At 42.1% G+C, this 17760-nt stretch overlaps 2 protein-coding genes and 1 long non-coding RNA gene across 3 annotated transcripts in view; 1 reads left to right on the forward strand and 2 right to left on the reverse strand.

Annotated features, from left to right (window-relative positions):
- The window catches only part of LOC306640556, a 100319-nt gene that overhangs the window by 65776 nt on the left and 16783 nt on the right, over positions 1-17760 (reverse strand). The window lies entirely within an intron of this gene.
- On the reverse strand, positions 2465-3418 carry LOC306640466 (olfactory receptor 52K1; the record flags this gene model as incomplete). Its single annotated transcript, XM_079104750.1, has 1 exon — positions 2465-3418. One exon carries the CDS (start codon positions 3416-3418, stop codon positions 2465-2467), a length of 954 nt encoding a protein of 317 aa, XP_078960876.1.
- On the forward strand, positions 16482-17429 carry LOC306640483 (olfactory receptor 52P1-like; the record flags this gene model as incomplete). The annotated part of the gene is made up of 1 exon (XM_079104766.1): positions 16482-17429. The coding sequence occupies one exon, from the start codon at positions 16482-16484 to the stop codon at positions 17427-17429; it is 948 nt and encodes a 315-aa protein (XP_078960892.1).

Raw genomic sequence — 17760 nt, forward strand, 5'->3', positions numbered from 1 at the left:
GTTGTATGTACTAGTTTGAGATACTGGGATGTCATGATTGGGAATAACATAACCAAACCAAAAATATTACACCAACTTTTCTTTGTACTAATACCATATTCTTTGTATGAGGGTAAAAATACATGTGCCTATAGGTGGCTCAAATTTCTTATTCATATTTTTAACTGTGCTGAATGAGCTAATACAAGTTTCCTTTCACTATTTATGACCAATCCTGGTAGTGCCGATGACAGATGTGTTGCATGGCTCTGGGATCCTTACATTACTGGACTTCTGCAGGAAACAACTGCTCCCTCTTCATTGGGGATGTGTTGCTGGCTCTTTGCGGTTCCAAACTCCGTGGATATTTGTCACCGCCTGCAGCAACAACTTGCACGGGTCTTATGGGTGGTGGAGTGGAAACTGAGGCACTTCTATCTTTCTCTTTAGTGCACTGCTTTCTTGCTTGTTTATAGAGGATAGAGGAAATGAGGTTTACTTGCTTTGAGAGGAGAGAGAGAGAGACTGCTTATCAGAGAGAAAGAGTCTTTGCTTCAGAGATTTTGAAAGGACAGGCTTTTCTTAGAGCTTAAGAAGAAGAGAGACCTGCCACGCCTTAAAGTCCTGCATCCTGTGAACTAAGGGTACGTCTATCTAAGGTGCCCTAGTGATGCGTCTCAGTTCTCCGTTCTGCGATCTGCCTTCTGCCGCTGCCTGCTAGCTACTGTGCCGTTTTTCCCTACTAGCTGCCGTCACACGTTTCCTAGCTGCTTTCATGTTTGAGTCGTCTTCTACTTTTCTGCTAATGGCTGCTGTAGCGTGTTTTTCCCTCTGGCTGCTGTCCCGCGTGTCCTTCTTCTCCTGCTTTTCTTCTGCTAATGGCTGCTGTCACTGTGTCTCACTCCGCCTACGCTTATATCACCTCCAGGAGGCGGAGAGCAGGGCCACGCCTCTTACGCAAAGATTAGGCGAGATGCTCCGAGCAGGCAATTAGTGCTCAAGAACACATGTGCATACATTGTGTGCATGGAGGAGAAAATTACCTGAGTGTGCTTATGTCAATCAACCTCCTCGCTGCCGATGTGATCAGGCGCCATCCCGGGCCGCCAACATAGCTCAGCCCCCAACAGGGATGAATAGCACTAAAAGGCTGTTATTTCTTGTGAAAGTCAATAGGAGAATAAGGAGGTCTCCTTATTCCTGCCACTGTTTGTGTTAGTATTCAGTGCTACTTTAAAGGTTGCCACCTGACCCAACTATACTCGGAAGAAACCATCAAGAGATGTTGACTCCACTGGAATTAAATGTAGTGCATGTTTTTGTGTCAGGGGGAATTCTGGAGCAGAGGTATAAAATAGAGAAGTAGGACTCTGGTTGAAAGCTATCTAGGAGGGAAGAGTAAATAAAAACCTACTCATGTTCTACCTGGCAGACTTGGATTCTCTTTCAAAGGTAAATAAAGGCAGACATAGACATGATATATAATTTCTAAATAGTCTCCAAGGAAACAAGGGAATTCCAATAAAAGTAAAACAATACGTTTGTGGAACAGTGTATTGTGGCTTCTAAGAGAAGCCAAGTTGTGTTGTCTGCATTAGTAAGGGAATTTAGTAAGCTTGCTTGGACCAAGGAAGAGTTCAATATTTCAATATCAGTTTTGTCTTGCTCATTTTCTTTCCTCCATATTCTGATACCTGGGATAAGGAATTCAGAACAAAATCTGTTGTAATTTTCTCTTCCAAGGACATAAACATAAGTTTGTCCCTATCTGTCCCCAGGTGCTAGAAAGATATGGCTGGATTAGTTAAATGAGCAATTTACAATCTTGTTGAACACAAAGAATGGATTGTACAACAGAACAGTCAAGACATATCTTAGCCAAACCCTCTCATTAAAACACTGAGGATAGAGGTAAAACGTCAATATAGACTGACTGAGCTAAATAACTTCCTAATAAGTAGGGTTGTCTCACTTAGATCCTGCTACAGCCCCGTAATGTTGCAAACTTCCTAACCCTGGGAGGATTTCCTCAGAAGCTGCACACCATCTATCAGTGACTAAGGAAGGATTCCTAGGTTGAATGTGCTGTTGGAACTCACACCAGTACCAAGTGTATGGACAGATCATCAAATTCCCAATAAATTGATAGAAAATCAAATTCTAAAGCTTCTCATAAGCAACTGAATTGAGATGCAAATAAATTGTAACTTTTTTATTACAAAGTTGCCAGGAGACTAATGCAGCTAGACTGTCAATTTAGTGAAGAGAAGGAGCACTCCGAGAAGTCAACAGCTAGCAGTTTGAGTCAAAAGGCTCCTAGAGAATGCAGACCCACAAGTCCTAAAAGGATTGGTGGCTCTGAATTTTAGGGCATATTTTTCATTATGCCAGGGGCAAAAAAAAAAAAATTCCGATGTTCTTTCAATTCCTATCAAACTTTTCCCCAACTCTGGCATTGCAACCAGCCCTACTCTTGAGCTGTCCCTCACTCTACTTTAGCATCCTTTCTCAGGAATAGTCCTAAGACTCGCTCACGAATCTGCTTGGTCTTGACACCATAGATGATGGGATTGACCATGGGTGGGAAGAGCAGATAGAAATTGGCAAGGAGTATGTGGACATGAGGGGCAGCCCGGCGAGCTACTCGGTGCATGACTGAAGAGATGACCACAGGTGTGTAGAAGGATAAGATGGCACCTATGTGAGACACACATGTCCCAAATGCCTTGTAGCGGGCCTCCTGAGAGGCAAGCTGTAGAACTGCCCGGAGGATGAAGATGTAAGACAAGATAACAAACAGCAGGTCCAGCACCACAATAAACATGGCCACAGCAATGCCATAGATATTGTTGAAGCGGGTGTCCCCACATGCCAGCCTTACCACGGCCATGTGTTCACAGTAGCAGTGGGCGATCTCTGGGCCTCGGCAGTAGTGGAAGCGTCGGAGAAGAAAAGGGAGAGGAGTCATTAGTGTCACAGCCCTGGTCACAGCAGCTATGCCAATCTTAGTGATTAGGGGCCTGGTCAGGATCGTAGTATAGTACAGTGGCTTACAGATGGCCACGTAGCGGTCAAAGGCCATGGCCAGCAGCACCGATGACTCCATGATGGCGAAGGAGTGGAGAAAAAACATCTGGACCAGGCAGGCATAGAAGTTGATCTCTCGATTCCCGAACCAGAAGATGGCAAGCATTTTGGGCAATGTTGAAGAGGAAAGGACTAAGTCGATGGCTGCCAACATGGCCAGAAAGAGGTACATGGGCTCATGGAGGGCTGCATCAGTCCTGATAGTGAAAAGAAGGGTGCAGTTTCCCAGCAGGGCCAGAGTATAAGCTGAGCAGAAGGGGATGGAGATCCACATGTGTAAGTGCTCAAGGCCTGGGATTCCCACCAACAAGAAGACTGCTGGATGGGTTGAGGTGATATTGTAGGCTGACATGGTCACTGGGAATTCTTCCTCATCTGCTCCACAGCTCTTCTAGAGAGGATTCAGGATTAGAAGAATTAGTGTTCAGGTTCAAACTCTGCTCCTGTATATAGGATGATCAGTCCTTTTTCCCATTTCTGGACCTTTGGAGAAATTGGAAAATGATCATATCATATACTTCATGAAACACTTCTCATGATCCTTTCCCTCATGATGCTCATAAAATCATTGGTCAGGATACTAAACACCAATAGACCTAATAGAAAAAGCATTCTTTAATATGAAATGGAGTACAAAAAGAGCTTTCTGTGGTATATGTAGTCAAAGACAGCTTTTTACAGGAGTGGATTCCTGTTTAAATCTTACCCCAAAACTAGACTTGCCTCCACAGGTGGAAAGTCTATGAAATCTCCCACCAGTTTGTTACCTAGATCAGAAGAAAGGCCATCTTCCTGTCAAAAGCCTCACCTCCCAGGATCACATGTACCTATGCATTTTCTCCAGGACTTGGCTGTGGGATGGACAGTGTGGAAGCCCCATAACAGGGCTATGTGTTTCATATTTCCACTATGTCCGTGACCCATAGAGGCACTTGCCGAATGATTCTTGAATGAAGGAACATCCTGTTTATGCCATCACTCTTGTCCTAAGTGAATGTGTTGCTGCTTTTGCAAGCAGGACCCCCTCTTAACCTGAATGGCTTCATCTCCCCTACTGTGTACTGCTGGCCTCCATGGGTCCTCTGGCATATTTGTCCTCGCTGCTCAATCTCGATGCTTGCTAATTTGTTTAGAATGTGTGGAAATCCATCGCCCTTTCTTCAACTAAAACATACCTACAATTCCATTCACAACCCAACTGCTTTTCCAGGTTCTTCCTACCCAACAAGCTTGAACTAGCTTGAGTGCTTTGTCCAGTCCTTAAATACTGTCCTGTGTTTATTTCCTATCTCCATAGCCAAGGTGTCAACAAGTGACAAAAGGAAGCCTGTCATTTCTTGGCCCCTGAAAGTGCACTGGGGGTCCACAGATTACTCAATTAGTATTCTTCTGTTTTTTTACTTTTATTTTTGGTTTCAGAGATTGAACCCAGGGGCATTTAACCACTGAACCACATCCCCAGTCCTTTGTGGGTTTTTTTTTTTTTTTTTTTTTTTTTTTTTTTTTTTTTGGTTTTTTTTTTTGTTTTCTTGTTTTTTTTTTTGTTTTGTTTTGTTTTGAGATGAGATCTCACTAAATTGCTTAGGACCTCTCTAAGTTGCTGAGGCTGACCTTGAATTTGTGATCCTCCTGCCTCAGCCTCCCAAGTCACCGGGGTTATGGATGTGTGCCACTGCACCCAGCCTGTTCTATATTTTATAGGATACACATTTATCCTGAGAGAACCTTTAGAATGATGGATTTGGAAAACTGAATAACCAAATTGTAGAGAAATTAAGCAGCAGATCTGGAAATGTTGATTGTCAGTTCCACATCTTTTGACTCCTATTCCACAATTCAGATTTTGTCTACAGGATCAACTGCAAAGAGAGGTTGTTACTGAAACTTTTAAGAAGCAAGTGTGCCTGACCTTTCCATTCCACCTTATGTCACTTTTATTTTTTTCCTGGAATTCTACTGCAGTTATGACTGAGGTGGGGCCAGAATGTGGGGGTAAAAGGAATGTGAGCAGCAATGATGAGAAAAGGGAATTGACAAGCATGATCTAGGCTATTTAGGATTTTAGGGAGGTGGTCCCTAACACAGCACAAGTAGGACACAGACCTGGGGGGGGGCACGCAGGAAAGGGTTTCTTCTAACTAATGGTAGGATGGGAATATCTGAAACTTGTAGAAATATTTTAAAAGGGTAGAAAGTTCTCCTGTTAGATGGAGATGTGCAAGGATGAGAATAATGGGAAACTGGGAGGTGAAGTAATGCCTCAGACAGGGATAAGTTGTCTGTTTGGGCATGAGAGGCACGAGAGAGCTGGACTCTCCTGTCACTCCAGGTACAGCCCCTGGCCAAACCTATTCCCCTCAAGCATTATATATTCTTCACTCAGCTTTTGAGTTTTCCCACTAGTGGTTCAGTCTGACTCCTATCATTCTATTCCAGTTTTCTCTGAACCCCAGCTCACATGTCCTGGCCTCTTTTTCACTTGACCTGCACCCCCAGGTATCCTGTTCCAGCCTCCCTGGGAGCCAGCTGATCCCAGCAGAAGCACCCCCTCCCTGGTCCATGTGCCCTCATCCCATCTTCATCAAATGCCTTACTCTTCCTGGGTTCCTGATCTTCCTCTACCTTAGTCCAACACGCTCTCACCCTTCAGTGTGAGACTCGATGCATTTTCTGCAGGTTGCAGGAAAAACTGGTACTTAAGAGGAGGACATAAAAGACGAATTGGAAAGGGAAGGTCAGGCTAGATCTTTTAGTCGGCTACTCTTTTCCCAAAAGATAAAAGAAAACATCAGGCCTAGTCTCTAAGGAGCATTCTGAAAGGATCCCAAGGTGGGCCTGGTCTCTTCTCTGGGATGCCTCTGGAGACTCTTCTGCCTAATCTTCAGTCTTCAGGGGTTCCTTCCTCGGGCCTCCCACAGACCCTCCTCCCTCATCATGCTGTGGCATTTGGTTATACCCCCTCGAGGCAGAGTGCAGTCTGACTTCAGTAATCACAGCGCCTCTCTCCACCCTTGGCTTTCTTCCCAGCCCTCTGAAAATTAGAGCTGCTTCAGTGTACACACAGTTGCCAGCTGTGCATGGTTCCTGTGACTTAGTTATAACTGAACACCTCCTTTCTATGTCGAGGATATTGGAGTTCTTTGTTGGGAGTTTGGGGCTTTTTTGTTTTTTCTGGACCTACCTGTAAGTTCACTTAGGGAGATAAAGGGTTAAGTCTCAGCTTGTGACCTTAATAAGCAACTCAGCATCTATTCCCTGGATTGTTTTATTGTGAGGACAATAATCCCAATTCTTCCTACCTCACAGGATTTGGAGGGGAATCCAATGGATAACTGTAGAAAAAATTTTCTGTATAATAAACATTAACCTTTGATATGACAGTATTTATAAGGTCTTCTGTGACTGGTCTTAGGGCCTGCTATACTGTCATGTTCTGAGGAGGAAAGTTGGCTTTCACAGAAGACATCACAACAGGTCTTAAGGCTATCCTACTCGCATCCCCTCTTCCTACAGAGATATACAGAACCTCCATTAGATGATCTAATCCTTGTCCCTTGGAGTCCCCTCTCACCTGTAGTCTCTAGAATACATTGGGTTCAGGTGGGAGTCCTGCACAGGGCTTGCATTGTTAGCGTAGCTCAGACTTTATGTAAAGGCAGTAATCCTGACTTGAGGTTCACAAAGTGAAATGAGGAACAGTCAATGTGGAAGATAAATGTTGGCTTAGGTAAAGACTGTGATAATTGTTTTTAGGAACTATACCATTTTCCACAGAAACTATGCTCTTGTAATCCTGTATTTCATTGGTGGGAATCCAATTTTCCATTCACTTACTACTTATTTTCTTGTTTTATGATCAGAGCAATCCTAATAGGTATGAAATAGCATCTCAGTATTTTGATTTGCATTTCCCTAGTGATTTACTGATGTTGAGCATTTTTTTATGTGGTTATTGGCCATCCATATATTCTATCTGGAGAACTGGAGATATGTCTTTTCAAGTCCTTTGACAATTTTTTTCTCTTGTAAGGGGGCAATACTGGGGATTGAACTCAGGAGCTGTTTTAGTCAGTTTTTCCGTTGCTGTGACCAAAACACTAAAAGAACAAGTAGAGGAGGATAAGTTTATTTGGCACTCATAGTTTGAGGTCTTAGTCCATAGATGGCCAACTCCCTAGCTCTGAGTCTACAGTGAGGCAGAACATCATGGTCAAAGAGCATGGCAGAGGAAAGCAGCTCAGGACATGGCAACAAGGAACAGAGTTCCACTAACTAGTTCCAAAATATAAGCCCAAAAGGCACACCCCCAGTGACTGACATCCTCTAGCCACAACCAACCCGCCTAGAGTTACCAAGTTGATCCATATTAGTGGAATAAACCATTGATTAGGTTACAACTCTCATAATCTAATCCTTCACCTCTGAACTTTTTTTTTCAGTAAATAGACATTGTTTAATTTTTAGACTGCATTTTGATTGTATACATGGGATACGTCATTGTTTCTATGCCTGTGCACAATGTAGATTCATACCATTTGTGTAATCGTACAGGGTATAGGGTAATGTCTCATACCATCTTTCATACCCCCCCCATTTCCCTCTATGTAATCTAAAGTTCCTCCATTCTTCTCTCCCCCTCTCCCCCCCCCAACCCCATTATATATCATCATCCACTTATCAGGGAAAACTTTCAGCCTTTGGTTTTTTGGGATTGGCTTATTTCACTTAGCATGATATTCTCCAATTCCATCCATTTATCTGCAAGTGTTATAACATTCTTTATAGCTGAATCATATTCCATTGTGTATATATACACCAGTTTCTTTATCCATTCATCTGTTGAAGGGCATCTAGGTTGGTTCCACAATCTAGCTATTATGAAATGAGCTGCTATAAACATTGATGTGGCTGTTACTGTAGTATGCTAATTTTAAGTCCTTTGGTTATAAACTGAGGAGTGGGATAACTGGGTCAAAAGTGGATCCTAAACTTTTTCTCAGCAAAGGATACAATCAATGTAAAGAGTCTAGAGTGGGAGAAAATCAGAACTAATCACCGCAACTTATAAAGAACTTAAAAACTTTATACCAAAAATGCAAAGAACCCAATCAATAAATGGACCAAGGAACTGAACACTTTACAGAAGATACAGGCAATTAATAAATATATGAAAGTGTTCATCTCTAGTAATTAGAGAAATGCAAATTAAAACAACTAAGATTTCATCTCACTCCAACTAGAATGGCTATTAAGAACAAAATAATAGATGTTGGCGTGGATGTGGGGAAAAAGGCACACTTTTACGAGTGGAGTTGCAATTGGTACAGTCACTCTGGAAAGCAGTGTGGAGATTCCTCAGAAAACTTAATGAACTTTTTTATTGGTTCTTTTTAGTTATACATGACAGTAGAATCCATTTTTATATAATTATACAAGCGTGAAATATCTTATTCTAATCAAGATTTCATTCTTGTTGATGTACACAAATTGGGTGAGATTCCCTGAGGTGTATTCATATGTATGTAAGAAAATTATGTCAGATTCATTCCACTTTTTCTATTCCCTCCTCCCTTCCCTTCATTTCCTTTGTCTAATCTACTGAACTTCTATTCTTCCCCTCTCATCCCTTATTGTGGATTAACTTTTGCATATCTGCCAAAACATTCAACTTTGTTTTGGGATTGACTTTTTTCACTTAGCATGAGAGTGTTCAAGTCCATTTACTGGCAAATGTCATAAAGTCATTCTTTTTAGTGGCTGAGTAATATTCCATTGTGTATATATCACATTTTCTTTATCATTTATCTGTTCAAAGACACCTGGTTTGACTCCATAGCTTAGCTATTGTGAATTGTGCTGCTATAAACATTGATGTGGTAGTATCACTGTAGTATGCTGTCTTTAAATCCTTTGGATGTGGAAAAGCTGGGTCATCCCCAAATCCAACCCCCCCCCTTTTTTTTTTTTTTTTTTTTTTTTTTTTTTTTTTTTTGTCTCTAAGTTCTTCAAATTTGCTGGCTTCAAATTTGCAATCATCCTGCCTTAGCCTTCTGCATCACTGGGACGATAGGCAAGCACCCACCACAACTGGCCCCTTTGCCCATTTTTTAACTGGATTGTTTAGGGAAATTAAGTTGTAGAAGTTAACTGTATTTTCTGAATAGTTATAGCTCATTGGATGTATGATTTGAACACTTCCTCCCATCCTATAAGCTTCCTTTCTACTCTTGTCAGTGCTATGGAGAAAAAAACCTCTTAAAATTTTGAAGTTAAATTTATCTATTTTTGCCTATATTTTGAGTCAGATCCAAGAAATTGCCATGTTCAAAGTTAAAACTTTTCCCATTTTCCTCAAGGAATTTTGTAATTTTAGATCTTACATTCATATATTTGATACATTTGTGATTTTTGTACATGGTAAAAATCCTACTTCATTTTTCATGTGGATATCCAGTTTTATTGAAAACAACAATGAACAGTTCTTAACCCTCATCTTGTCCAACCCAAAGACAGCACTCGGCGGTTTGGCACTCTTTCCTGAAGACTCTGTAGGTTTTCTTTCTACCTCTTCAGTGTCTGCGGTCAACAACCTCTCTACACGCCTTGGAATTCTTTATACTCATTACTCCAGACGACTTCATCATCTTTCTCAGCTTTAATTATCTATTTTCTAACTCTTGCATATATACACTAATTAATACATTTCCCCTGAATTTCAAATAAAATAAACATAATCAGCCCTCCAGATGCATGGGTTCCAGGTTCAGATTCAACCAACTATAGACTGAAGATTTTAAAATTATTTCCTCTTATCCTAAAGCTTTTCTATTCACCCTGTGCCTCCCTTTGAGACTTACTCATGTTCTCATAACCCCGCATTCGATGAGTTTATCAACAAATCCTACCTACACTTTAAGAGTGTATAATTGCTTCTCTCTGCCTCCATCATTTCAGCACTGGCTATTAATAACCTTGGAACAAGTTCTCTTCTACCCTCGCCTCCCAACACAGAACCCAAAGTCAATCTTTCAAAGCTTAAGTCACAGTATGACAAAACCCTGCCTTCCAAAGATCTTCCATAGCTTTCCAGCACAGTTCAAACAAAATCCAGTATTCACCATGACTTGGAACACGCTTTGTCATCAATCTTGGCTACTTCTCCAGATTCATCTATAACCTCTTCATGCCACTTTAGCATCTGACCTGAGCGGCTTTTCAGGTGGATCACATTTTGGGTGTCGAGTCCATCCCACTACAGCTTCTGCCTGGAGCATGTGTTTCATACAGCGACTTGCTTTCTTCACTCATGGCATCAAGAGCCCCCCTCAAATCTCACCTTCAAAAGGTCGATCATCACTACCCCATCTAAGATGGCACTTCCTGTCACTTTCTTATTCCTGCTTTTTTCCCATAGTACCACTTAATTTTTCTAATTAAAATGAAAATTAGGTAAATTTGTCATGTACAACATATTTATTGAAATATATTTGTGGAGTTCTCAGATTGAGCTAACATACCTCACATACTTTTTTTGTATGGTAAGAATTTTTTTTCCAAAAATATCATACATTGACTATATAATGACCATGCTGTACAGTAACTCTTAATTTATTCCTCATAACTGAAATTTTGTATTTTCATCTCTCTCCAGCCCCTATATGGACAACCCTGGTAACCACCATTCTCTCATTTCTAATTTTTCAAATTCCTTATGAGATCACGTGGTATTTGTCTTTGTATTCCTGACTTATTTCACATAATGTAATCTCCAAATTCATCCTTGTTATGGCAAATTATAGGATTTCCCTTTCAGGTTAGTATTCAGGTGTACATAACATTTTCTTTACCCGTTCATTTGTTGATGGTCACTTGGGTTGAGTCCACATCTCACCTATTGTGAATAATGATGCAACAGTACAATGCAGGGTATCTCTTCATGTACCGCTCTTCTTTGGACATATGCCCAGTGGCATATGAATTGCTGGATCATGTAATTCTATATTTTCTGAGAAATTATTTTCCATAATGGCTGGACTAGTTTACATTCCTATTGACAGCATGTAAGGGTTCCTTTTATTCCACATCCTCTCCAATACTTAAATGTTTTTCATAATAGCTATTTTTCAAAACCTATTTGTTACAGATTTTTTTAAATGAAAGTGTCTTCTAATGGTATAGAAGTTGCATGAGAACAAGAGTTTCATCTTTATTCACTACTGCATTCCCGGTAGTTAGAGGAATATTGACACATAATACAGTCTGTATCAGAAGTTTATTGAATAATATCTGCCCAACAGTATCCCAGGCTAACACTGAGCATCCATGACTGTAAGACCCTGAGATGGGAGAAATTTGAGACTTGATTCTGAACACTTGGGGGCTGAAAAAGTTTGGGTCATCTCATTTATATGCTGTGCCACATTGGAATCCATCATTTTTCTGAAGGAAAAATAAAAAAACTAAATGAGAAATTCCAACTTGGTCTCCAAAATGCTTTGTTCTTGAAGTACCAATTCTGAGTTTCCCCATGGAACCTACATGCCCAGGCCCCATATAATCCTCTGGGCCATACTATACCCTCCTTACCACTCTGCCATCTAACAACTGCAGATAAAGCTCCTTAGAAGCTGGAATATCTTCAAATCTCTATCTCCAGGACAATATCAGAAATACTAAGCCTTCAATATATGCTGAATTACTGCTTTTCCTCAAGTTTCATGTCTACCTCGTCTACATTTGATTAGAATCCTAGCTATTTAAAAGCCTTCCCCAGCACCAAACATTTATCTTCTAAATGCTATCAGATGAATTTACTGATTTCTTGCCTTCATATAACCCATTCTCTAGAAACCTGACTGAAAGATCATAATGGAATGAATGATATAATCTATTAAGGATTTACCATGTTCAAGGCACTGTACCAAACATCTGGGATGTAATATTTCATGACAACCTTTCCCATTTTTGAAGATGGAAAACAAGCAGCTGAGGACTGTTACTTAACTTTTCTCAGGTCACACCAATAAGATTTAGAGTGGACCACATTCCACAAACAGCATTTGATAAGATTCTGCATGGGAAGGAGGACAGAGGACATTCACTGTGAGGCTCAGGGAATCGGACAAGATCCCTGAGAGTGCCGACTCTGGCCAAAGCCTGTTGTCCCCAGAACATGTTCTGACCTGCCATGTTTCACATAGGCTGTTTCCTCTTCCCAGTGTGGCTTCACCAAGTCTACCTTATACTTCTAAAACCTAAATCATGGACTCCTGCAGAGTGAATCCCTCCCTTGCTGAATGAGCCTGTTTCCTTTGTGCTTATGAAATATCATTGAATTCTAATTTTTCTGCCTATCCTTCAAACCAGATGGTCACCTACTTCAGAAACATGATCCCTCAACTCTGCCTAAACTCTACCATAGTTCTCTGCATATAATAGTCAGTCAATAAATGATTGTCAAATCAGGTAAAATAAGATAAACTTTACTGTGCACTTAGACCAGACAATTATATTTTCTATGTGATCTCATTGAAACTACACTGCCTTCATTTAGTTTACAGATGAACTAAAATTCAGAAAAGTTAAGCAGCTTGTACAAAAGACTGAAGTAAATATTTGGGATGAAAGAACAGGAAAGTGAAAAGGCTAAATTAGTAAGATATTATAAAATACGGTCTTATGCCTAAAGCGCAAAAGCACAGAAGGATTACTTGGGTTCAGAGATCTCTCCACTTGCCTGCTATGATCTGAATGTCCCTTCCAAAACTCATGTTGAGGTTTAATTGCCATTGTAACAGTTGCTACATTCAACAGTGTTGAAATATAATGCAGAAGAGGCAATTAATGGATTAATGGTGTTATCGCAGGATGGGTTCCTAATAAAAAGGATAAGGTCGGCCCAGTTTTCTCTTTTCCTTCTACCTCATCCCTGCTTGCCCTCCCACCACCAAAATAAAGCAAGGAGGCCCTCACCAATGGGGCCCTCGATCTTGGACTTCCCAGTCTTTGTAAGTGTGAACCAAATCAACTTGTGTTGATTGCCACAAACTAGATAAAAATCATTCTGTTAAAACAGAAAAAACATTATACCCTATCCACACTGAACTCTCAGGGTAGGTCCCTTCTGCCATCCTGGTCTTCCCATCAAGATGCAAATTTCCTAGCTTCGATTTGCTGCTGCTTTCCAGCATCCCAGAGGGTCCTTTTCGTGTCCTTGTCCCCAAGGAATTCTATTTTTAGCTAGTGCCCTAATGACAGGATAAATATTCAAGTTCTTTTGCTCCTAAAACCCTAAGCCCTGCTGGACCTGAGTCTTCACTACCACTCCCTGCCCAGACATGGTGAGTCTCTGAACTCAATGCTGCAGTAAGCATGCGGTGAGCAAATTAAGCCCTGATGGCCACTAAGCCCATTTCTCGGAGGTTCTCTCCACTTTAAGCTGAGGGTAATTGCAAATGAACTATGAATCTTGACCTGGGCCATGCAGTATGAGTGGATCTTCACATGACTTCCTCCCAAAATACTCACAGTAGTCCATATGAATCAACCTCTCTAGGTCATAGACAAGGAAGCAGTCGAGAGAATCTAGGTGACATGACTGATCACAAAGCTGGTGGGATGTAGAGCCAGAGCTTGAATCGGGCTGCCCTTGGTCTTTCACTTGAATTCTTGGCAGGTGGCATTCAGATGCTCAAGTGCCCACCAAGGATGAAGATGTACCCCTGAGCATCTGACCCATGATAGTTTTGTTCCTTCCTCATGACGGTTGTATTCCTGACACTTCATTTGCTATTCTCATATTTTAGGTAAGACCTTTCTTAACATCTAATGCTAGAATAATTCAAACAAAGTAGAGGGATAAGAGGCATTAAGTTGTTACCTGAGAGAATTATCTGGAGGAGGAGTCTGGGGTCTCCCTCCTGATCTCAAGAGGCTGATAAACCAGAAGAAAATAACATAGTATAGGCAGAAGGTTCACAAGTACAGAAAAGAAAATTGAGTCTCTAGCACCACCTTCACTATGAAGAGGATTCCGCAGCCTAGAGATCACTAAATCATAAAGAAGAAAAGCCCCCTTTGAATGCTGGTGATGACAACTCACCTCCTGCCCTACCCCATTTTTCCAGTGCCTGAAGATCTTCCCATCCTGAAGGTTTTTCATGAGGTTTAACTCAAGATTGGAGTCACGAAACCAGGAGCCCAAAACATATTCCTCATCTAGGCTTACAGTGCTCAACACACATTCTTCCAATTTCACTCGCCCATCTGTGCAAATGGGGCTGAGGGAAGATGGATCTTGCAATCAATTTGCTCTGGTTCACAGATAAAGGATAGAGTAACCGTTCTTTGAGTAGCAGCTCGGAGGCTGAGTAAACCTGATATGGTTATTAATAGGTTGAGGTGGAAGAAAAGGAGGGAGAGAATGTAGCTAGATTATTCAGCTCTCAATTCTCACAACAGAATAGAGAAAGGGTAGGAAAGCATAGATGCTACAAAAAGTCTTCTATAAAAGTGTGTGAACCTGTTTTTGTTTTTTTTCCCGGTACTGGGGATTGAACTCGGGGGCACTTGACCACTGAACCATATTCCTGGCCCTATTTTGTATTTGAGACAGGGTCTCGCTGAGTTGCTTAGTGCCTCACTTTTGCTGAGGCTGGCTTTGAACTCGCGATCCTCCTGTCTCAGCCTCCCAAGCTGCTGGAATTACAGGTGTACCACCAGGCCCTGTTGAACCTGTCTTCTGATCTCAGCCTTGCTCATGGTGTACACAGAAACATGCATACACACACAAGCACATGCTTAGCCAAACAGTGTACTCATTTATCAGAAGGAATAGTTTCATATCTACTGTTTCACAAAGTCCCCCACACTGATTTCTCTCTGCCCCCGACTCTTCCACCTTCACAGGGGCTGAGCTGTCCTCTGAAGATGCTTGGACCTAGGATGGAGGGTGAAAACTCAGGAGGGAACTCGCACAAGGTAAAATGGAAAACATGGGGAAGAACAATGAAACATAGGAATGAGATTTTTTTTAAATATCGGTGACAGCTACAGTTGGCCTTGGGGATAAAGAGACATCCTAAGACACAGCTCAACTTAGAAGACCTTACCCTTTTCCCTCTTTTCCCAAGACTGTTTTGTAGGTCTCTGGGTATAGGTAACTGACGCTGGGGATTGCAAGGAGTGTCCCTGTTTTAGGTTAGGGACACAAATGGGCCATCTCCAGAGGTCTAACTTGTTCTACCTATTTCAAATAGCAAACAGAACTGTCATGGCCCATTATAGGATAAGCTCTTTTGAGAGATGTACTTTCTCTTATGTCTCTTCTGGTTCTTATTCTTATCCCCCTTATTTTCATCCCCTCTTCCTCAAATGTCCCTTTCCTGCCTTTTTTTTTTTTTTTTTTTTTCCTTAATCTCCCTTACTCTCTCAAGTTCTCATTGACTAGCTAGTATAAGAATGAGAAGGCATATGTACATCACCAAGGTTCGGGAAATGGTATAATAAACGGAAGTGGGGTAGAGATGTAAAAGTTCAATACTGTCATTTGGCTAAACTTGCTCTCCATATTTGCTTAGGGGGATGATTGTGTATTTGTAATGATTAATATTCATTCCACATTCTTGTACCTTGAACTTATGAGACAATACACTTTGTACACAATCATCTCTCAATGACCTTATCAGATCATATGCTATAGTCATATCAGCTAACACTTACCACCACTGATTCTGCGTGATCTCAACTGATTCTACATACATCCATTCAGGGTACTTGAAGCCAGCACTGGATGCTAATACTATACATGACCCAGGCAATCTTATGTCTGTAGCAGGCTACAAGAGATTTAGCTCCTCACCTGTGTTTTAATGTTCCTGGCCAAAAACTAGGTTTTGAGCCTCATCTATGGGTTATTATAGGCTCAAGGACTTAAAAACTCATCCAAGATCTTTTTCTTTTCAGTCCTTCTCTTCCCATCTTAAAGCAACAACATTTGAGTTCCCCATCTGTCTGATCTTTCATTCCTATATTGTCTCTGTGGTATAACACAGAAGATGAACTGGAAGAAAAAAACAATACTAGTGAATTGGCAAGAGAGGGTTGACAAGCAGAGACAACAATGCTGTAGGAATCTCTAGCCACATGCCTTTACCATGGAGATGGTTCTACAGCCATATGCCACTCGGCCTGAGTCCACATCCTAGACATCACTGGATGAGAAGGGTGACTTGCCTTCTTTGCATCATTTCCCAGTACCCTACAGTCCTCTTATCCTGGATGTTTTTGATGAAGCATAACTCAAATATTTTCTGCTGCAATTCGGCTACCCTCTAAGGATGCTTCATCTCTCAGGGATTTCCAGAGCTTAGAGCAAGACAGTGAGATCTTCTCTATCCACCTACTTGGGCCTGGCAATGCAACACACAAACCACAGCCATCAGAACCCAGCCTCCTTTCTGCTTGTGGGAATTCCTGGTCTGGAGGCATCCCACTTTTGGATTGCATTTCCCTTCTGTTCCATGTATGCCCTGGCAGTGCTTGGCAACACGGCAGTGCTGCTGGTGGTACGTTCGGATCCTGTCCTGCATCAACCCATGTACTTGTTCCTATGCATGCTGTCCGCCATTGACCTGGTTCTCTGCTCTTCCACTGTGCCCAAGCTCCTTGCACTGTTTTGGGCAAATGCTGCTGAGATTGCTTTTGGGGCCTGTGCAGCGCAGATGTTCTTTATCCATGGCTTCTCAGCTGTAGAATCTGGTGTCCTCCTAGCAATGGCCTTTGATCGCTACTTGGCCATCTGTCGGCCACTACACTATGGGTCAATGCTACCCCCAGAGTCTGTGGGCAAGTTGGGGGCTGCTGCTGTGCTTCGTGGCTTGGGGCTCATGACCCCACTCACATGCTTACTGGCCAGGCTGAGCTACTGTAGCCGAGTGGTGGCCCACTCCTACTGTGAGCACATGGCTGTGGTAAAGCTGGCTTGTGGAGGCACACAGCCAAACAACATATACGGCATCACTGCTGCCACGCTGGTAGTTGGCACTGACTCCGTCTGCATTGCCGTCTCCTACGCACTCATCCTCCGGGCTGTGTTGGGCCTTTCCTCCAAGGAGGCCAGGGCTAAGACCTTTGGTACTTGCGGCTCCCACCTGGGGGTCATCCTTCTGTTCTACACACCAGGGCTCTTCTCCTTCTATACACAGCGCTTTGGCCAGCATGTGCCCAGACACATCCACATCCTCCTGGCTGACCTCTATCTCGTTGTGCCACCCATGCTAAACCCCATCATCTATGGGATAAAGACCAAGCAGATCCGGGATGGGGCCCTCCGACTGCTAAAGAAAGGCCCTGCTCAGTCATAAGGGCTCCAACCACACCCTGAGACCCTGTCCTCTTCCCCCCTTAGCCCTGTGCAATGTTTACTAAGCCCATCTCCCAGCCTGATTGGGGCAACCAAAACCAACATTCAGTGCTGTCCTCACTTAAAGTGACAAGTCAGATTGTGGGAAAACAATCAGGTGTTTCCTATTTATGACAAATAAGGGCTTTGAGCTTTGCACCCATATCTAAAGGAAAATAAGGCTACCAAATGGATGGCCTCCTTGGAAATGTCACCCTGCTAGCTGACATCACTCCTACTTCCTAAGTGATCCTCATAAAATGAGGAAGATATGGCTATTTAGCTGACATGAA

Source organism: Sciurus vulgaris (assembly GCF_902686455.1).
Source record: "Sciurus vulgaris genome assembly, chromosome: 11".
Taxonomy (NCBI): domain Eukaryota; kingdom Metazoa; phylum Chordata; class Mammalia; order Rodentia; family Sciuridae; genus Sciurus; species Sciurus vulgaris.